This window comes from Poecile atricapillus, chromosome W, assembly GCF_030490865.1.
Source record: "Poecile atricapillus isolate bPoeAtr1 chromosome W, bPoeAtr1.hap1, whole genome shotgun sequence".
In the NCBI taxonomy this organism is placed as follows: domain Eukaryota; kingdom Metazoa; phylum Chordata; class Aves; order Passeriformes; family Paridae; genus Poecile; species Poecile atricapillus.
In genome coordinates this window covers 32,761,647-32,783,922 of record NC_081288.1, presented here as the reverse complement: position 1 = coordinate 32,783,922, position 22,276 = coordinate 32,761,647, and the positions used below count along the sequence as shown (strand labels likewise).

The 22,276-nt window shown below is 38.8% G+C and overlaps 1 protein-coding gene and 1 long non-coding RNA gene across 5 annotated transcripts; one reads left to right on the top strand and one right to left on the bottom strand.

The window, feature by feature from the left end:
- Window positions 1-310: 310 nt before the first annotated feature.
- Window positions 311-22,135, bottom strand: LOC131591453 (uncharacterized). Of its 4 annotated transcripts, none has more exons than XR_009280375.1 (7): window positions 22,001-22,135; window positions 18,834-18,949; window positions 16,948-17,028; window positions 14,583-14,675; window positions 12,592-12,665; window positions 8,423-8,533; window positions 311-450 (listed from the first exon to the last, which is right to left on the bottom strand). It is a non-coding gene; the product is annotated as an uncharacterized LOC131591453 (long non-coding RNA). The 4 variants fall into 4 exon arrangements; XR_009280374.1 differs by lacking the exon at window positions 16,948-17,028 and adding an exon at window positions 12,963-13,072; XR_009280373.1 differs by lacking the exon at window positions 16,948-17,028.
- Window positions 347-6,143, top strand: LOC131591452 (large ribosomal subunit protein mL42-like). The gene is made up of 5 exons (XM_058862174.1): window positions 347-473; window positions 2,263-2,326; window positions 3,251-3,335; window positions 4,610-4,773; window positions 6,026-6,143. The coding sequence occupies exons 1-5, from the start codon at window positions 392-394 to the stop codon at window positions 6,069-6,071; spliced, it is 441 nt and encodes a 146-aa protein (XP_058718157.1). The 5' UTR covers window positions 347-391; the 3' UTR covers window positions 6,072-6,143.
- Window positions 22,136-22,276: the final 141 nt, after the last annotated feature.

The following is a 22,276-nucleotide window of genomic DNA, read 5'->3' as shown; positions in this document are numbered from 1 at the left end:
TTCATGAGCTATTTTATGGAGCGTGCAGAAGGAAGGATGCAAATTTTAGGTGGGTGAGTACCAACAGAAAAGCCTGTGAGAAGGCACAGGCATGGAAGCTTTTTTTTTTTTAAGTTGAACCTTCAAAGACTCTCAGTAAATAAAGTCTTGTGCTACTTTTGACTATTAAGGAGACAGGTACATCTTAAGTGATAAGGACTTCTAAACAATTGACAAGAATTATGTTGCACAGATTTTATTTTATTTTTCCTTAAGATTTTCAAGAAATTTAATTGTTAGTCTTTTGTAGCCTGAATAGTTATGAAACTGGTTTCTTTCAGAGGGTGTTCTGCAGAGAAAAAGTTCTTTGAGTTCCATCTTGTCCAGGACTGGTTTCCTCTCTGCTGTCAGCATGGCAATGTCACTTAGATCTGCGTGGTCCCACCTCTTTCGGATGCGTTCAGTAGCAACCTGTAAGCAGGTCCCACTGCAGAGTAAGTAGTGACGTGGAATTGTGGAGATCCTATATTAAAATTTGTTCCTTGAGAGCCTCTTTCCTGTACTGTTTAAAGTAATGGAAGCATGGAAGTGATTTTTCTATTTGAACAGAATCTAGTCTATTAGTCTGTGTTCTATTCTAATAGTAAAGGATATCTTTTTTTGTTTTTTTCTCTTTTTGTGCTTTTAAAGCCTTCATGGTCCAAATAGGACGCTCCCCAAATTTATAGATTAGCTTGTAAATACTACCCCTTTTACCACTGATTATGATTGAAGATTTCAATTTATTTTTTCAGACTTAGAAAAGTGGTGAGAAAAGGCTATAGTAAAATAATTACCTAAAATAAACAGAGAACAAATAGAAACAGACAGTACTATTTCTTAGATTTTTGTCCATGTTTTAGACATCAATAGGAAGACATAGAGAAGATAGTAAAAGTGGTAGAAAAGACAGTAATGGAGAAAATAGAATAGACATTTTACATTTTAGAGGTAGGTGGGCAAGGAAGGGAAAAAAAATTTTAGGAAGAAATACATATAATTTGCCATAACTTGACTGCTTAATACCTAAGAACAGTTTCATTAGAAGAACTGAAGAGTGAAAGTGCTAACAGTAACTCTGAATTTTAAGAATTTGCATCTAAAATATTTCTGAGAGGAAAATAGCTACAAACAAAAGTTTCTTCTTGGTTTTTTCAGCCTTTGCAGTCTTGACACAATGAATGCTCTCTTGCTCTGCTAGGAGCATCGATGAAGAATCCTATTTGTATTAAAAGATGGTCTAAATAAAATAATGCCAGATAAAGTTGATGCCTTTTTATGACTTAAGAGAAAGCTCAGAACATGTGAAGACTTGTTTCTTGTGATCACAGTTCTGTTCTAAAAGCATAGTTGTTGAAAAAGCTTCACTGGACACAGAAATTTCCATGTGGATTTATGTCATGTTCTGGCAATAAAGGAAGTGGGTTCTCAGTGGAAATCAGCTCTAGGCACGTCCCAGGCCCACCTGAGGCGTGCATACCTGCATTGTTGTGGAAGGTAATGCCTACAGGATGATTCCTGTGTGAGGGACTATTGAACACCTTATATTAGGCTTGTGTTTGGACTCTATGATCTTAAAAGTCTTCTCCAACCTAAGTTTTTCTATTAAAAAAATGGGAATCAAACCATGGGGAAGGGACTTTGAGTGGTTTGTGATCCAAGCTCCTGTGCAAAGCAAGGTCAGCTCTGCAGTCACATCAGGTTGCTCAGGGCTTGCGGAGTCTTTGAAATCTCCAAGGACAGAGAACTCACAAACTTGCCTGGGTCTCAATCCCCCTGGTTGGCTGTCCTCATGAGGAAAACATTTCTCTACATATCCAGTCAGAGCCCCCCTCCTTTTGATCTTTATAATAAATATTGCTGTGATTGAAATTATGATCTTCCCTCTAAGTTATAAGGTAATGTTCTTTACATATATAAAAGATATTTCCTAATGTTGAATTCTATCGGTATTTTGTTCATACAGTGATTTTACTCAGGAAAACAATACAACTAGGAAGGTAAATATAGGTTGTAACTGCCTGCATACTGGTTTGGGTTTTTTTAATTTATTGCACTGCTAGAAAGCTGCGTACTAAAATGAACTTCTGCTTAGACAGTGTGGGTTATGTTAATCTAAAACTGAATATGATTATTATCCCTGATTAAGACTTGAAACAGAATGAAAATTGAGAATGTAAACATTCTTAATTTGGTACAGCTCTGTTTCTACATCAGAGTTCTTTACTTGGGTTTTTATTGCAGATGGATCTGTGTATCATGCTTGCCATAAATCTACATTCTCAGTTCTCCCTGAAGACTACAATTGGTATGTAAACGTGCTTTGATGTGTGGCCTTTTCATGTAATGTTTATTCCAGGGCAACTCTCTGTTGTGAAGTCATCATATTATAGTATCAAACACATCTATTGCCAATATGGGATATATGTAATGATTTTAGCTAAAGTAAAAATTAATGATAGTAATGATTGTGAAGTTAATGTAATGTAATGTAATCCAGTTTCAATATAATGAAAAGTCATTCAGGACTCAGTATAAACATGTGGATGACCCCAGTTCCCCTGCAGTTTTGTTTGTGGAAGAGCAAAATTAGCTTAGAGTGGTCATTTCCACTGATGCTTGTTCAGACAAAGTATTTTTGTGCTGCTGCACGGGGAACCTGTGTAGAAATAGGAAAAGCTGATAGATATATAGTGAGAAACACTGAATTCATGTCATCCACAGTTTTAGGAAGCTTAATGTGTCATGGGAAGGGGAAGAAAAGTGAGAAAAGTTATATTGTCACAATGAAACTCTCAGTAAGACTTCTTGTTCAGCATTTTTTATGTAATAGAAAAGATGAAACCCCAAACCAAGCTTTGTTTGCTGTTACTTCATTACAGATGCCGTGCATCTTGTGAAGGCATGTTGTCCTAGAGACCATTATCCTCATCTGTTTAGAGTTTTATATGCAACTATTTCAGTCTTTTAAGATTTTTTTTTCCAAATCATATTTCCAGCTATTTTAATAATTTATTTTAGCCCTTTTTTCCTTCTCCATTGAAAAAGAAAAAGGAAGATAACTGAGGAAACAAAATATTGGAGGTTTGGATCAAATACTTATGACCCTTATTTTATACAAGATTATTAAGGATTCATAAATGCAGGGTCAAATCCAGTTTTCTTTGGGACTTGGGCTTCTCAGTTGTTCAGTACTTCTGAAAGTTATGAGGTTTTCTTTTTATTTTTATAGCAAAGTGGAACTTGCAGTGACATCCGATTTGAAGACAATTGTCTGCTACCACCCTTCACTTGAGATTCCATACGAGCATACAAAAGTATGTCCAAGTGTGTACATTTATATTTCTTACTCTTGTAAAGGCATTTAGTAGTTTACAGGTTTGAGTCTTTAGAGCATCTTTTTAAATTTGAAATACTTTTTAGTATGTGATCAGCATATCTGTGAAGTAAATGACTGATGAATATAGCTGCTGCCACGAGGAGGAATTTACTCTTAGTTGAACTGAGGGAAGGTTGCAGAGTGAGAAGAGCTCAGATATGACAGCATACAGTAGCTCTAGTAGAATTGAACAAGGCACTAGAACACTTGTGCACTACAGAGAAAGTAGTGTCTGTCTACATGGGTGCTACTCAGAGAGGATGATGGGAATGCAGGTTATGGCTCACATGTCCTACTGGGCAAGAGAATACAAAGGAGAACTGCTGCTACTGTTTTCAACACAAACTTTAAATTCCATTCAGCACTGAGTTTGTAAAAACCACAAAGAACTTTAAATACTGGTTTTTATCTATCAGTAGTACTGTCAGTGTGTTCTTTACATTGACGAAAGTAAATCTAGTGTTGTGGATTAACACCTAGATAAATCTTTCTAGTGTACACTTTTTGTTTGAATTTCCAGTTCTCATGTGCTAGTAAAATACTGCAGCTGGCAGCTGTGTTGCTGCAGTACCCAGTGTGAAATTTCTCCATTGAAACCTAAATCATTTTAGCACTTTTTGCCTGCAGATTACCTAGCAGTATTTTCAAATCTCTCAGTTGCACATACCTCAAGAAAAACTTGTGTAAAAGGCTAAAACAAATTAAAATATTTCTAATAGTAGTTACGTTTCCAATTGAAAACAAACAACTTGGTCTTACCTGTTGCATAAAAAGTTAGGAAGTGATATTCTTCTCAAAGGTACATGTCCTCTAAAAGATTTTTAGCAATGATGATGGTTGCTATGAATTCTGACTGGGAATAGTGTGGATACTTTTGTCTTAGTAGAACTGAAGTTGATGATTCAGGTAGTGAACTGTAGGATTGAGGTCTGCAGTAATGACTACAAGAATGCTGGTTTTAGGGGTAGAGTCATCAGCTGTAGCCCCTAGGGTAAGTAGGTATGTCTAGACATCTGCTCCACGCTGCTGTGGTTTCATTCAGGGTGGGAAGGCAGGGATAATAAAGAGTCAGTGCAGTTGCAGGTATTTTTCTGCATTTTTTGGTTTCAGCTGTTAGATAGCATTACAGATTACTCTAATGTAGCTTGGCTTTTTGACTTTCTCAATTAAATAAAACAAGCAGAAACAGGATATACATTACTGTTTTCCTAGCCCATACCACGGCCAGATCCGGTGAATAATAAAGAAGAAAACCTCGATCAAGTTTTAAAATCCAGATTGAATGAAAAAGAGCTAAAGAACAGTAGAGGTCCTACAATTGAAGAGCTCAGCAAAATGTTTTACACAACAAAACATCGCTGGTATCCTGTGGGACAGTAAGTATTTTCTTTTTGATTTGTTTGTTCCTTTTGGAAGTAAAGGGACATACAGGAATAATTTAATGACCAGATTCAGCCTAGGATGAGTAATGTCAGACAAGGTACCTCTAGCATTTGGGCTACTTCATAAAATTTTCAATGCAGTGTTGGGTAAATGGAAGACTGTATTTAATGAGGAGGTTTTTTAAACACTGCTCCTTTGGTAGCCTTTGCCACTTTTTTTGGTAAAATATGAAACAGTGTAGAAATTTTTCATTCATCCAGTTAGCTACTGCTTCGAGTCATTTACTAAAGTTCCATGACAGAATCTAGCATGTAAAATACCCTCAATGGACATAACCAAACACAGCTTGGAAGCATGCATTGCCTATTCCTTAGTAACCTCAATGGGATGATTCTCAGACTTGAGAGTAGTAGAGGTTTTTCATTTGGAGTGGTGAAAAGTGCTCTTTGTTGTGCCTCGTATTCAGAAATTGAGGTGGAGGAGAGATGTACATATACATGACTGAGCTTAAAGAGGAACTCTGGACATTCAGGTGTACTAATGTAAACAAGCAGCATTCTGGTGGGTGTTACTCCTTTCCACTCCATGGTATGCCATCTTTCAATAGCTGCTAATTTTATAGCTATGGAGACATAACACAGGCAAATTTTTTTGTTGTTGTCCACAGAAAACTATTTAATTAATTTGCTTTGGGAGTAGATATAAGGAATGGAAAGGTAGGACTTTTATGACCAAAGGGTAGCTATCACTTTAATGAAGATCAGACAGGATCTGCCTTGTTTAACAAACATAATTAAGAGGAAAGTATGGATCATTTTTTGTTCTGAAGAATTTGTTTTTTAGTTTTTCAGCAAAATATTACACTATTTAACATAAAGTCTGGCACAGCTCCTTTGAATATCTTTGTTCTATAGCAATCATTTTAGCCAAAGGGAAGGGTGACCATGTAATAAAATTAACTTCACACAAAGGATTAAGAATAAACAGCAGCCTTTGTGCCTATTCAGCTGTAGAACTGATGGGATTATTGCGTGCTTGTAGCAGATGTAGCAATAGAAATGAGTAGCATTATGTAACTCCACAAACAACAGAGTGACATCTAAAGAATGGTGATGGATTGTGCTCATGTATCTCATATTTCACTTCCTTGTGTAACCTCAGATCACTCAGTGGGGGCAGAAATACCACAAAAATAAAGGCTGTTCACAGCTTGCACTCATTGCAACCTTTTTTTTCTTCTTTTAGGTATCATAGAAGACGCAAGAATCCTAATCCTCCTAAAGACCGATAGCAAAAATAACTTCTTGTTCATCAGGACTTTGCTGTTAATTTTGATTGGAAATAAAAGTTTTAGAAAGTGTCACATTTGGCTGTAACAGAACATGCTTAATTTGATTTCACTGTTATTTTCTACTAAAAACAACAAAAGGGCACTGACAAAACAGGAAGTCAGTGAAAGCAGTTGTGCATTCCTAGTCACCAAATGAACTAGTCTTAGAATAGGATGTAACAGGGTTGGAGAGCTCTGATTAAATTCAAGAGGTCAGGCTCATCATTTGTCAAGTGAATCCATACAAGTCTTGTGTCAAAATGGGAAGTCTAGAAATGGACGTGTTAGGGTTTGATTGTTTTGAGTAGGATAGTATTTTTTTTTCTTCAAGGAATCTAGTAACTGCAGGTGAGCTTAAATACTGAGGTATAAATGAAATAGTATTTATGAAAAATATATGAGGTATTTGTGAAAACAAATAGTTTTCCTTCTCTTACACTTGCAAGATACCTGGTTCCATGTTTAATTCTACATCAGCCAAGTGACTGTATTTAAGCCTATTGTTGTGTATGGAAAACTGGCCAACTTGGTTAGTTTTTAGCATCCAAGATACAGTAACTTGCCCTTCCTAAGTCATCAAGCATTCTCAAATATCTGAGAACTGTGTGCTTTGTGGTTGATGGGGGGGATTTTTGTTTGTTTAATCCCACCCCACCTACCACCCAGTAAGGATGCTGTGTTCATAAGTTGGAATAGATGTATCACAATAGTTGTTTATATCAGCGAGGTAATCACCACTCTTCGTAGAGTACCAAGAAGGAAGAATTGACCCTTTATTACATAAAATGCTTTAAACTAAAAAACTTGGTCTGATTCTACTTCATTGCATTTTGTAGTGCATAAATGTTACTTCCTGTTGTAATATTCTGTCATGTGGCATTTTTTTCCTTCAGGAAAAGGGAAAAAAACATTTGTTCCAGTCTACAGTTTTAGGCATCAGCCCTCTGATAGAAAGGGCTAGCTCAGAACATTGTGCCACTGCAGAGATCCCAGTGACTTCATAAAGCCTTCTTAGTAGATCCTTCTAAATAATCAGAAAATAATTATCTCATATACATCATAATTTTTGTTGCATTTCCTTTCCAAAGCAATTTGGATAACCTAGGAAAGGGTTTGTTTCTTCTGATAGTCTAGTGTCATTTTGCCAGTGTGTGTTTTTCTACAGATTTTGCTAGAAGCTGAGTACCACTCATCTTCTCAGTTGAGAAGCTGAGAAACTGTTAGTTTCTAAAGATACTATTGAACAGCCTTTTTTCCCTTGAACATCCTTTATTTGTGAAAAAAGCAAGATTGGATGTGTGCAAAAAACTGCCTTTAAATGCCTGTGGAAATTTTTACAGAAAACTAGTGTCAGTGCATTTTTAAGTGAATGCGGGGTAGCTGATAATGGTTTATCATGGCAGAGCGTGAAATCGTTTTGCTCCTTTGCTCTGTTGTGCTTATAAGATATCAGAGTCCGTGCTCAAGCCAACATCAGCCAAATTACTGTGGCTCCCTATTAATAGTATGTTGCTCACGTAAAAAATCTGCTGTTGTGAAGTCATGTCCGTGGGGTCTCCGTGAAGGATGGCTGCTTAACTCTGTAAGTTCAATCGCATGAACATAAGCATGGCTTTTTCTGCCAGGAATATTATTTTTTTAATAGATTGTAGTAATTTGAAGTACAACAAATTTTGGTACGTTCATCCGTTTGTGGTGCCTGGTAAGGACTCTGGTGTATAAGTGAGCTTACATCTCATGTAGTGTTTTATTATTTTCCAATGCATAAAATTGAGTCCCCTTTATATTTGGAATGCTGAGACCTAATTCGTCACCATTTGACTTCAGTGTAAGAAGAGATATCCTTGGACTAATTTAAACTTATTTTCTCCCAATGTTTTCCCCATATTTTTGCTTACTGCTGCCTAATGCTGCTAAGAAATCATGCTTTACAGATAAACGTTCGTTTACGACATTTGTCTGTTCTTGCCAGTCAAACCCTGTTTGTGATCAAACATCCACAATCACTGTAGAAATAACGTTTCCCAAATACTTTTGGATGCTTTTCAGGCATTTTGAGAGAGAAAAATCTATGATGTGCTTAGTTGCTATCTTTAAAGTACTTCTTCTTCTGACTGGTGGCTGGAAACTGTCTAAAACACATGATCACTACATGTACCCTTATGCCCTTTTGTTATTAGTTCATAACATTGATGTTTTAAAACAATCTTTCCTTGCATTGTGTTGCTGTTTTCAATCTTACTCTGTTTTCTTTTAGTAAATCTTTTTCCTAGGTTACCCAAGGCATGACACAATTAAAATACTACTCTCACCGTAATCTGAAGCTCTCTTCCTGGTTTCTTAGGTCTCAAACAACTGTCTTTGTTTCTCTTCACTTGAAAGCTTGGAATTCAGATTTCATCCACTTGATTATTGTTCTGTGTCTATTAAAAAAAAAAAAAAAATTAGAAAATTAGTTTGGGATTTCTGTATTCTGTTGCCCTTGCTCTTTGTAATTGAAAACTTAAGTTGCTTAAAATTTGCAATGTTAAGTCTGTTCTGCCACTTTGTTTCCAAGTTTGGGCACTTAGCCATTTGCTTTGTATCTAGTAGCTACTGAGTGTTCCAGAGCGTTTTAGGCTCGTTGCTGTGAATTGTAGACAGTTGGGTACATCTGACTGAGGGATTTTTGTTTTTTAAATGTGTCGCTAAAAGTCTCCCCAGGCCTTGATTGTCCTGCATGCTGTGGGAAAACTCCGTTTCGTTCACGTATCAAAAATGTTGCTTTAATTCACAGAAACACAGAATTGTTAGGTTTGGAAGGGACCTCCGGAGAGCACATCATCCAGTGCTTCTGCTAAGGCAGGGTCACCTGCAGCAGGTGACACGAGCACGCAGCCAGGTGCATTTGGAATAGCTACGGAGGAGAAAACTCCACAACCCCCGCGGGCAGCCTGTTCCAGTGCTCCCGAACAGGAATTCGGACCATTTCAACCGCAGTTCAATTAATCTTGGTGCCTTAGTGAAAAGAATCCTTCTCCCTCCTCTGATGACGCCCAGATTAAAAGGACTCGGGTGCTTTTAGGCGGGGTGTTTCCCTTGGGTGTGTGCTGCCGGAGGTGCTGCGCGGCACCGCCGGGAGGCAGCAGCAGCAGCGCGCCGGCTCTGCGGGCAGCTCCAGCCCCGCTCCCGCGGTGACACTCCGCACCGCTGCGGGGAAAGGAGCTCCCCAGCTGGCAGTCAAAGGGGGTTTGCCTGTTTGCTTTAAGTTTTGTAGGGTGTCTCAAAGACAAAAAGAAGCTCCACCATTCCAGTCTGGGGGAAAAAATGAGTCGCGAGTGGGGCAGTAATGGGACCCATGTGACAAGTGTCATGACTGTTTCACTTCCCCATGACTACAGCGGAGGAAGCAGTTACCCCCCTGCCCATCCGCCCACCCATCCTTCCTTCCCTCCCTCCCCACCCCTCCAGCTGTTAAGTTCTATAGGAAACACATCTCTTGCTGCTGTTGAAATAGGTCTGAACTTCACCTGTCATGTCCAAATTCTGCTGTACCACAATAAATCGTTGTGGTGGGTCATAAGTCACAGTACTGACTGCCTGTTAGGGCCAGCACTGCATATCTCAGTTACTCCAGTCTTTATGAATTTTAGCAGCTTCTCTGCTGTAATTTCTCACATGTTCATTCCATCCTCAAAGTCAATACAAAGTTATAAAATGGAGAGATCAAACAGATGTAGACTGCATTCCTCATCTGTAATAGATGTATCTTTTATTTTAATGCTACAATATAACAAAATTGATCTAGGGCAAACCCATTAGTCACCAGTATAAAGGAATAAATTGTGTACCTACAATACATAAAAATTGGGGTTATCTCCAAGATTGAGACAGATATTAATTAGACATCTAAACCTGAGTTAATCTTCACAGGCTCCTCTTATAGTCAGTCAGCACAGAAAAAGCACATGCACTAGGCAGTTGATCTTATTTTAATATTTTATTGTCTAGAATATGTCATATAATTGTTCTCTGGAGATGCATTTTCCTTTTCTGTGAAGGAAGCATGAAGATGAGATTCAGATATCTATATTGGGTATTGGGGCCTTTCTCTCTCTTTTTTTTTTAGGAGCACATCTATGCAAAATACTCTTTAAAATTCAGATAAAAATATTTTTGGTGTTTCTGCTAGCTTTCAATAGCATGTAGTCTGTATATAAGAGCTCTTGGTTTTCTATATAGAGTAATTCACACATTTAATTTGTAAATGTACACTATGAGATTTTAATCTCTCTTGTATTTAATCAAGCCTCTAATGCTAAAAATAATAAGCTGTTTGGAGAAATAAGCTATTTATGTATCTTTCTGGCATCTCTTATAAAAGGAGCCTATGATTTCAACTGTTACCTTTAGGTACTTCTGCAAAAACAAACACGATAAATTATGATTTACTGGGAAATTTGCATGGGATTATCTGAAACTTTAAATACAATTGATACAGAATGTTAGTTCCACTGTGTGGAACTACAGCTTTTGGAACATGGCAGATCAGACAGTGAGAAGTATGTGGAAGCTGCGTGAACTAAACAGCATGTTTGGTCAGCAATTTTGCATCTCATGGCTTCTGGAGAAATAGAAGTTTGTGGCCTGACATACCACTTTATTAAGGGCCATAATGTAGGTGAGAAGTGATAATCAATGTATCACAAAGTTTTTCGTTGTGTAGAGATAATACAAGATGTTGGCACAGCCAATAGAACTAAGAAGCTTTGCCAACTGGTCTTTATGAAACTTAAATACATAAAGAAGTTGTGCTTATATTCAACTTTACTCCTTGTCAAGATGAAAAACAGTGTCAGGTCAGAGACAGTTTACCTTTTTAAGTAAGACCAGTTTTGACTGCTACCAAAGTTTAATTCCTTGGCAAAAGGATCTCCCTACCAGCAAAATGTGAGATGATTAAAAAAAAAAAATCTGCAAGAACTGTTTTTAAGCATCTCTTCTGCTAAAACTAATAAAATGTTGACCATGAAAGTTAGGGGAAAATTAAATGAACAGTGAACAGTTATTGCACTAAGCCATTACCATGTTGAATAAAAATTAACCCAAGTAAAAGATTAAACTATTGAAGCATGACCCTCCTGTACAAACATGTATTTCCTACTCCCTAATGGTAACAAAACAGAGCTTAATAGTTTCATGCAAAGATTAGTGTTTCTTAAACACTCCTAGTCATTAGCACCAAGTTTTTCAAACACTGCTGAAGTTTCTTGTTTTAAACACTGCTAGTTTCTCATTCAAATGTGCTTGATTTGTTTAAACAAATAATATGCTAAGTACTGTTTTTCTGAAGTCAGTGTCTGTAGGAGTTACACTGCATCAGAGCTGTGCTGCAAGAGTGGTCTTCACCTTTGTTTTAGTTAAGACAAACTGTTAATTTCTATTGAATAGTAAACAAATGCTAGGAAAATTATTTCCTTGACCCTTAATTAGTTAACATTTGTTTGGTTGGTATAAGCAGCATAAGGCTTCATATCCTTTTCAAAATTTATTTTGTAATTTTTAATACTGACTGGTTTCAGTATGGGTCCATTGGTTATTTTCCAAGAATAGATGTTTACAGAATTCCCTTTCCCCCATGCCATTTTTTTCTACAGTAAAAATCCTGCCATTAGTGATGGAGTGGTAGCAAGTTCCACAAAATTTAGAACTAGATTAAGAAAAAAGGATTTTCTATCCAGAGTAGAAGCACGGAGCAAATTAAATTCATGGGAAATTCATCATAAGCAGAGGTAAGGAAAATGATGGAGAAAATCCCTTTCTAGAGCATATATTTGTATTAAAATACTGAAAGAAACATGCAGTGTGTTTGCTACATGGGGTTACAATTCACTGACTTTATGTGGCCATATTTGTTGGAGAAAGATTTGAAGTGAGCCCAAAGAGGCCACTGGTAAGGCTGAAAGGTGACACAATGGCCTGTGAAGAGAAGAGCAGCAGTGGTCACAGTGCCGAGCCATGCCTTGTCCAGTCCAGGGACAATGAATTGTTAGAACTAGGTGAGTGTTTTGTTTCAATACAACCAAGATTTTCACTCACGACTTTGTGGAAATTATGCAGGAAAAGCCTTGTATTTCTTTAACAGTGCTGCATTTATTCTGCAGTGGAAATACGTGTGTAACTGTGTCAGGTGAAACCAGGACCCTGGGCTTTACCACCCCTGAGGTGGTGCAGGCAGCAGAGAGATGTTCAGGATCCCTCGGGGCATGTTGTTACTGTGGCAGGCTGGCAGCAAGCTCAGCGCCCGCTGCTGCTCCTTCTCATTGCCTCCCCCTGTTCCACAAGCCCTCCTGAAAGCAGTGGCTTCCCCCTGCTGCAGGGGCAGCCCAAGCAGCACTCCCAAGGTCACATCTTGCTTGACTCCACAAGACGTGCTCTTCTGAACCACCCAAGCTGGCTGTGCCCTCCAGCCTTACCGCAGCCCAGAACGTACAACACGTACCCTCACTTTGATGCTAGGAAAGCACCCTTCTCACAGGCTGCAGGACAGCTTCCCATCATTTCACGAACTTCAAACTGAAAGATAACACAGAAAAAGAAGAATTGCACACTGGGTCTAGAGGGGCACCAGAAAGAGTCCAAGGACTGTGGAATGTGAATATGGTAATCTGTTTTCAAGGGTACTAGCCCAGCTAGTGAATATAAGCCATATATATTCCTCTTATGTTCCCAGTATAAGTCCTTCTTGACATCAGGGACATTCTTTTTTAATTTAGAAATACAAGCTTGCCCTCTGAAATCAGGTAGTGTGAACCCACAGCATTTTTAGAGATGACCTGATCTTAGATTACTTTTGTCTTTCCAGAGTCTTACCAAGTTTGACACAGGTTTATGCATAGCAGCAATTCACACACATAATTAGTCTTTTCTAAACAATTTCAGTCACCAGTCCAGAGTCTCCAGAGATGCCCCAGCTGAGACTCCTGTAAAAATAAAGGAATTTTTATTCTGAATAAACAAATATGCAGAGAAGAAAGTGCATTTCTGTAACACCAAACAAATCTGGATTTAGGAGCAAGCATCCTCGTACACAGTCAACATTGGAGTAAATTAACTATACCAAAGGTCACTAAATGTCATTGTTCTGTAATTTTCAGTTCAGAGGATCAAAGAAATCTGAAGAAATGGTTCAAGTTGAGACACTTGGCAAAATAATGAGGTGAAAGGCTTCCAAAGTTTTCTGGAGGAAAAAACCCCACAGTAATTGGACATAATTCTTAAAATCTTCATTTAGGCATTAATAAATAAAAATGTGTATCCTCTTTAGGATTAATGAAATGTCAACAGAAGAAAATAGTAGTCTAAAAACCAAAGACCTGTTTTTCAGTTATTCTCAGGGCCTAAGGGGTTTGTTTATTCAAAGATCTGTGACACTGGGAAATAAGCTGCTCCCTTGAAAACACCTTGCCAGGTGTTGTTTTTGGGTTTTCCCCCCCTGTTTAGCTGTTCTTGTATGATAAATTAATTTTGCTAGAAATACACTATCAGTTCAGCAGAGATTTTTTTTAGCCATTAATCTCCTTACCTGGTGTATTTAGCCCCCCTTAGAGCAATTAGAGCAGCCCAAGGAACTGATCTTAAAATGCCCAAGGAGATTTAAAAGACATACTTCAGTTGATTGCTGAAATGTAACTCAGGAGCATAACTGATCAGTTATTTGAGGAATTTCATTGTTGTTGCTGCGCCTTTTTGATCAGCCAGTCCAAAGGGATTTCATTAACATCTCACTAGTACCTCTGACTAAGAAGAAATTTTGAATAGATTGTGAAAACCTCTAGAAATGAGCTATTTTTAAGTGCTAAGCATATAAATGCAAATTGAGTAGGAACAGCTGTTATTTACATTCTGTGGACACATGATTTCACTCCCCAATGGATACGGGAAGAAAAAAAGCCACTGAAAAACTGAAATGCCCTTAAAGAAATCAGGAAAGTGAGGATCTAATAAAAATACATGCAATGAACTACATTGTTGGGTGGTATAAATTGGTAAAGCTTTCTAGGTTTGTTACCTATATAATAACATTATACAGCCCACCTGCTAGAACTTGAAGAGCTCTATGTATTTCTTGGAGAAAGTGGGGAGAGGAATTGAAGGAATGAATATGCTGAAACAAAGGCATATGAACAAATTCATGTTTCAGCCTTTTATGCAATGGCTAACTGATAACCTGGCATTTTCAAAAATAGTCTCCAAGAACAAAGCCCCCATTCATAATAAGGTTTTGCTATGGAGTTACGTTAGTTTGAGATTGTGTTCTGGAAAAATTATAAAAGCTCCTGAAAAATGTAAGCAGCATATTCTAGACCAGAGTACCTGAAAGCAGAGGACTGTACTGGAGGGAAAAGAAAGCACAGTGTGAAAGTTGCATCCTTCATGAGCTCAAGTTTTTTACTGGCCTGGCAGAGGTCCTCCTGTGTGTCCTCCATTTACCTGGAACAGGTCCCTGCTGTCACATGTTCCATTGGAAAGCTCATGCTCCCTCCTGCCACACCTGCATCTATTTGTAACATCACCAGCAAACACCTAGAGTAGAAAGAAATAATACTCTCCTCAGGAAAGGTAAGGCATGTTTAAAAATGTACACAAAATATGGCTGCTTAGATCAAACCCACCCAGTCAAATCAGCAATAGGAACCCGGGACAGGGAATTAAAGGTGGGATTGTTTTGCTGGCTTTTCCTTCTAGAAGGAAACCCACGCAGCTAAAGCTCAAGCACCACAGAGCCACTTGATTCTTAAGAGCCTGGGGAGCGATTTCCTCCAAGATTAGTTCTGTTTGACTTAGGATTGCTTTGTGCCTGCCAGTACACAAAATCTGTCATAACACAGGCAAAGGAAGGACTGAAATTTCATTCTTGTTCCATTTTAGGTACACTCTTACCTGCTGTTCTGTCTTACGTGAAAGATATGTCTGATGGCTAAATGCATCCTTTCCTTCCTCACCAGAACAAAGGCTGATCTACAGCAGCAGGTTTTGCAGCTTCCTTCTGTCTAGCATCATGTGGCATGAAATGCTGGGGAAAAAATTCTGCTGTGCCTCAGGTGTCTTTCCAGATCACATTTATTCACAGAGGGATAATTTATCAGAGAAATGAGCTCCAAAGAGACTACTAAAATTAGTGTTAAATTTTGAAATATAGGGCAATCACACTGAAAGTCAGAAAATATGTCTAGCCCAAACTCACACTTTAGAAAATGCTTTGCATATTTTGTAAAAATTATGGATATTATTTTCCCTCCTCTCTTCATTTATAAAGACAGAGAGATAACAACAAACTTAAGCAAATCAGAATTTGGTTACACAGAGCCATCTGTTAATTCTGGTGTATGGCAGTAGAGGGCATCTAAGGACTTCAAGTCACATATGGTAAGGGATTAAAATCAGATGGCTGAAGGAGTCATTACTGTCCCCACAGGCCGTTCCCCCCACCTCAGGACAGAACTGCCACCTCACGACCAAACAGCTCACGAGGCTGCTCCTGATCAATGGCAGTTTTGAGCCACACTGAAACTGGGGCTGTTCTTAAAACACCAGTCTGAAAGCTGAAGTTGTTAAGGAGGAGATGCACCAGTTAATTTCTCTTCTCTGCTGCAGGCAGAGCTCTGTCAGAGCCACAGGATGGTTTTGGGTACAGTGCAGGGGGGGATACTGCTTCAAGCACCCTGTCCAATTTTATCCACTGCTGTTTGTGCTTTAATTTCCACATACCTGGAAAAACTGCTTAAAGGAGGAGCAAGCGATTCTGGGAATGGACAGGCTGTGCCAAGAAAAGGCAAGCTGTGGACCAATGCTCTTTCCTTAACCAGAAAGAGTAGCACTATGTCTGCTTCCTCTCCTGAGCCTAAAAACTGCCAGCCTGTCTGGCCAGTATTTCAGTTTACGTCCTCCCAGTATGCCAGTCAGGTACAGGATGATGCATTGAGCCATCCTGACAAAAAAGCAAGCACTAATCCTGACAAACAGAGAGAAGGTAGCTGGCAGCTAGTGCTGTTTTCTTGTCATCTGTCCAGGTTTGTATGACATTCCATATCCAGCCTCTCTTTATATTGAACCAGGGAAAGCAGCCATGCCTATTTTGAGCCAAAAGAAGCCAACACATCAGAGGCAGGTTAAGTTCATTACCTGACACTAACACTTAATGTACTAATCTGAAAAATGTATTTAAGCCCAGCAGCAGATTCACATACAACAGGCAAACTATTTTCAATTAACTTTAAGAAGTTTAAAGTTATATAAATACATTAGTAAACATTGATTATCCTGTTATTCAAACTCATAAGTACAGCTACACGTCAGGCCTTATGCTGAAGTCTATTATAGCCTTAGCCTGAAATTTGAAAGTGGGTCATGCCCAGAAAAAGGTTCTACATCTCATTTAATGATTCACAGTACTCTTAAAATGATATTCATCTGTCTGCTCTCCATGGCAGCACTTTCAATCATAAACACTTAATTGTAGGAATTCATCCTCAAGGCCAAATAGCTCTGGGTGAATTAAACTATCCTAAATGTAAGAACTAGAACAGTGATTTAAAATTAATCTTTTTCTGATGGGAGGCCATTTATTCAGAGACACATAACCCAGTTTCTGCTTCACTTTACTTTTCACTCAAAAAATCTCCCTTTTAGAGATAGCCACTGCATCACCTGTTTTAGTTTTCCTTATTAGCTTTAAAACTGACTCTCTGCCAACAAAAGAACTTTATTACTTATGGATTGGCAAAGCATAGGAGAGCTGCCTTCATGCTGTCTGTCAGGAAAACTTTTTTCACAGACATTACTTGCTCTCTCTTACTTTGAGGCGTAGGACTTGCAACTGGCAGAAAAACATCTCCAGCCTCCTCAAGCATAAAAGGCTTGTTTTTTCTGGCAGCATCTAGGAGGAGAATGCAAGATTTCACAGTGCTTTCAGCTGTGCTATCTCTAGGATTTTTCCAAAAGAAAAAAACCCCAAGCGTGTATGTTTCTCTAAAAAATCCAAAACTTCAAGGAGCATGGTTCTGAACATGTGTGTGCATAGGTGTAGTGCGTATATACACCTATATGCTCTTTCTCAGCCAAAAAAGGTAAATAAATATTACAGTCACAGTATTTTATGCTATAATCTGAATATTAAAATCCATATCAAATATTCTCCTAGTAGGTGTTTGAAAAGACTGTATTAAAAATGATCCTTTCTACCAGTCCTTTTTTTCTACCACGTTCATGAGAAGGAAGCATGAATGAGAAGGAAATGCTATCAAAACACGTATATTTACAACTCATTCTCCAGTAACTTGCAGCAATATTTAGCTAGTTTCAGTCAGCATGAAAGTCGATAATTCACAAAATAATAGAGTGATAGACCAGAATTCTGCTATTTATAAAGAAGCCTAACATAACAAAGTAAAAAACTTCTGTGTAAATGATCTTTTTTTTTTTTTATACTTAGTATCCTGCGTCACCAAGTTCTATTTTTCCTTTACATGCCTATCCAAAGTATTTTTATGTTATTTTTGTTTTACCTCAATTTGTAAATAGTAAATTGGAGAAATTAAGCAAACACTACATTTAATTATCTTCATTGAAGATCCTAAGTGTCTAGGTAACCTCTTACTCAATGCTGTTTAGGCCTTAACTTTTAGATAGTAGATAGCACAGGATGAGATGAGAGATGGACTTAAATGCCACCTCTTCATGGTCAGTTTTGTGCTTGTCAATGATTATCCGTCTACCTATCCATTGAACCAAAGGGAATGGTCCTTCTGTTTATCAACTGTCTCTGAAAGAAAAGAAGCTGGATGTTATTTCAGAGTATTATTCTCTTGGTGCCATCTTTTGATGTTTACTTTTAAATTACAAGTGCTGGTTTCCTTTTAGGGCACCTCTTGATTCATAGAAATTATTCACTGAATTCTTTTGTTGTCCTTTACAAGTGTATATTATCAAGAAAGGCAAAGCATTCACGTGTGAATAGATAAAAATGGCAGGAAATAAAGTGGCAGCTGGTAAAAAGTAAAACTGTTTGGTATAAATCTTAATCTATTTCATCAAAACATTCTGTTCCACAGGCAGCTGGAAAGAGCAGGGTGATCCCATACACTAAAATATTTGTTTTCTCTATGTTTTATCTAGCACGTTTTAGGAGCTCTGCGAAATAATCAAACCTTTCTCCTAACTGCTAAGTGAGAAATCCTCTAAGAGTTCACATTGCAGACCTTGTTCATGCTGTGGAGTTACAATTAACTCATTCCAATTTCCTGGAGCTAAAGGCTCAATATTCATATTTCTTTGCTCAAGAACCAGAGTGCAATCCCAGGACAGGGAGAAACTGTGGCAGCTGTACATTGTTATTTAGACCAGTTCAGGTAAACAGCTGTCAAAACATGGTCAATTAGTAGATGTATGTGATAAGCAATAGCTGTCCTTTTAACTGAAGGTGATTTTAACTAACCAAATGGTATGCCATGGATAATGTATGTTCTGTCCTGCATCTTTGGGAAGTTAAGGATGAAGAGAGCAAGGAAAGGCCCCTTATATTCTTATATTCCCCTTACCTATAGCTAGGTAAATCTACCTTAATAAATCAGTAAATCTTTTCAGTGAATGGGAGCAAATCTAGCAAAATCAGCTGAGTCAAAAGCATGTTACTTCCCCTCTGCTCACATCATATTATATAAATAAATCAGCATACTAGCTCACCAGTAAACTTGGCATACTTTTCAGGAACAAAGTGAAAATAATTTCTAGTAACAGGCGCTTCACAAGACTGTAAAAATGTTGTTGCCTCCTTCCTTGGTCATGAAAGGGATTTTTGCCTAAAGGAAAAATAAAAAATAAATTCACTCATCCTTCCCTGTCTCGAGCATATGCATTTGAAATTGTCAGAAACAATATATTCTGCTTGTGATTGTCAAGAGCTCCTAATGCTAATATTTTCACTACTAATATAAAACTTGATTTAAAATATCTACTATATGGATGATATTCAGTCAGAACCAACATTTATGAATAGTAGAAAGTATCAGGAAAAAAATAGGGATTGCTAAAGTTTGTGCCTTTCATCTCTAGCTGGATGATATGCCCCTAAAACTGGCTCAGAAGCATTCATATTTGTATATGTACAGCAATATTTGTTCTAGAATTGCTACCCCAAAACACAAAGATTAAAGACAAATAAAGCATTTGGTTTGAATTGTACATAAAAATTTTAAATCCCCACTTGTATATAGTTTTTGTATTAGTGACTAGAAGAATTACTGTTTGTTACATGGCAGATTAAAAAACCTTATTTTGTTTACACAATGGAAAGCTAAGTTTTCTGAGTCTGCTCCTTCTTTTCTCTTTCTCCATTTCACATCTTTCTCCTACTCCATTCTGATTTTTATAAAGTAAAACTCTTCACGCAGACCAAACCTGTATTAAATACCCCAGTGCCAAAGAAGCTAAAAAGTAGCTTTAACTAGTTTCATGTACTACATACAGCCCATAGTCCAAAAGTAATTTAATTTAGTCACCTTTTCTTACCCTTACAACTATTTCTTTTCTCTCCTGTGACTGTATGGAAGACTCATGCAGACAGAGGAGAAAAAGAGCAACTAACATTGTTGAAAGAAACAGTGAAATACAAATGTACTCCACCAAACCTATAACATTTTCAGACGTCTCAAGGCAGAGAGAAAAGGTAACTGTGAACCAGAGCACTCTTAAGAGGTGCCAGTATTGTCATTTAAAGATCAATTTGCAGTTTTTAAGTTTGAATTTCATTACTCTTGTAAGTTTATCAGATATTTAGTGCTATTTTTAAGAGACATAAGTACTCATGAAAAAAGATAATAGAACTCTGTTTCTGAAAGATCCTGCTGATATACTGCCTATTTAATTTTTATGCTACCTTTTTCATAACAATATATGAACTTTTAAGTAACAAACATTTATTACATTCTTCTGTTCTTGTTTCTCATTCACCACATAAATCGTGGTCTTCCTCCCTCTGCCTTTATAGCAGCCGGCTGTGGTTTTAGAAACAAATTATTACGACTTCAAGTGACGAATAAACAGCAGAAGCAAAGGAAGTCTTGAGATATTATCCACATAAAAATCCCATTAATAAAATAACATAGGAAAAGAGAATTACAGCAAAGCTGTAAAAAAGCAACTTTGCATCTAGACAAGGCGTATTCCTTTTCTCCAAGATGCATTATTGAACTTCAAAGAAATAGCCTTAATTTGAACACTATGGTATCAGAAGAACATATTTTTGAGCAAAAGCTCTCTGCCTACATATATAGAATTATTTTAGCAATAAAAATAGATCTGTATTATTTTTTATTGTTATTCTGAACATAGTGAAGTCAGTGCCATTCTGAAAAAGTAATGGAGGTTTTTTGTAAGATCTCATGTCACAGGTAGTTGAACTGTCAACTAAATTTCAAGGGGCACAAACCTATTCTCTCCCTTTTCCACATCTATCCAATAAAAAACTTAGTGGGGATTCCACAACCATCACTGGAGGCTGCATCTGAGGCTATCTGAACTTCACAGACAAAAACAGGAACAAGAACGACCTTCAAGACCTAAATTGTTTTAAACCATTTCTGAAAATGCTTAAGAAAGCCCGTGTTTGTTCCTCAGACCTCATTTTAAATCTGTGCTGCTGCCAGTGATTAAAACCACCTTTTTTTCATAAACTGAATAAATTAAATTCAAAAGCACCCAGGCATTACAAACAGATGAAATCATACTGACCGATATTTCACTTAACAAAGTTGATTTTTTTTTTTCTCAGATTAATTTACTTAGTTACTAAATACAGAACTTGATTTTAAGGTAACTATTAATTCTCATTTCCCCTGGTGCTTAAGAATTATAAGCAATAACTGTTACAAAATCCTTCAGGCTTTGTAATCCTTTCTCAGCCCTTATTTTTATTTCTTTTTAAAGAAACGTTGCATTTCAGACGTTACTGAGGAGTGCGACCGAAGGCAGTGTCTCAGTGTGGGAGCTTTCCCTGTGCAGGGGAGCTGCTCCTGCTCCCTCAGCCAGACAGTCCAACCTAATACATATTCATCTACCCCTCTGATAACAAAGGCTTCCTCCCCCCTCCCGCCCCGATTTTTAAAAGATATTATCTTTTATTATTTTATAAGTTAGGGTTTCTTTTCTGAAATCTTTAAAAAGACACCCCTTAATCCTTCTCCCGTCAATTCTCCCTCCCAGACACCCCCGTGCAATTTGCAGGGAGCTCTGACCGTCAGCCAAGGGCCGGGGTGAGACTATTACGGCTACTTTTGCTTTGTTTCCCCTATTTTCTTTCTTTTTTTTTCTTTTTTCTTCCCCCCCCCCCCCCCCTCCTCTGCGTGTGTCTCTTTCTAAAGTCGGCTCGGGGCCGCCGGGGCAGCGGCGAAAGGTGGCTGGTTACCGAGCAGCACCCACGACGCAATCAACCATCTTTACGCTGAAAAACAGCTTCGTGCTTATTAAAAAAAAAATAAAATAATAATTAAAAAAGGGGGGAGGGGGAGGAAATCGGCGCGCGCATCGGCGGGCACTGGCTGTTTGTAGCAACGAGGTATTTAGCGCCGGAGGGTGAAGGGGGGTGGAGACCAGGGTGGGGTGTCCCAGGAGCTTCGGCCGCCGCAAGTCCCTGGCAGAGAGCTCCTGGCACCGGCCCCTGCCGCGCTCCCGGCCCTGCGGGCGGGCCCCGCCGCCGCGCTCAGGTGCCCGCGGCTGCTGGCGCCGGGCAGGCCGGGCGCCCCTCGCCCCTCCGGCCCCGGGACGGGCGGCTGAGCTCCCGCGCTCGCCCGCTTCCCTCAGGGCTCCCCGCACGGCCCCGCCGGCCCGGTCCCTCCGCAGCCCCGGGCACTGACCTGCGAGTCGCCCGCGGCTCCGCGGGCGGAGGAGGAGGAGGAGGCGGGGGGGCCGCGGGGCAGCGTTCGGCGACCGCTGCCCCGGCGTGACAGGGGCGGCGGCTCGGTGCGTCGGCCCCGGCTGGCCGCGATCGCGGCGGAGGCGCCGGAGCGGGTCCTGTCACATGATGCGGTTCCTGGAAAGTTCCTGGAAAGCAGCCTTTGTATGTAACCATCCCGGGAGGGGGGAGCGGCGGGGGCAGGATGCCCTCGCCTCGCAATCAAAGGCGAGCAGAC

Bases quoted from the DNA above. Each gene is read 5' to 3' on its own strand.
- LOC131591452 (XM_058862174.1), top strand. From the start codon at position 392: ATGGCAATGTCACTTAGATCTGCGTGGTCCCACCTCTTTCGGATGCGT. The intron at 474-2,262 runs GTAAGTAGTGAC...TTTTTATTGCAG, and splicing joins TAAGCAGGTCCCACTGCAGA to ATGGATCTGTGTATCATGCT. The intron at 2,327-3,250 runs GTATGTAAACGT...TTATTTTTATAG, and splicing joins CTCCCTGAAGACTACAATTG to CAAAGTGGAACTTGCAGTGA.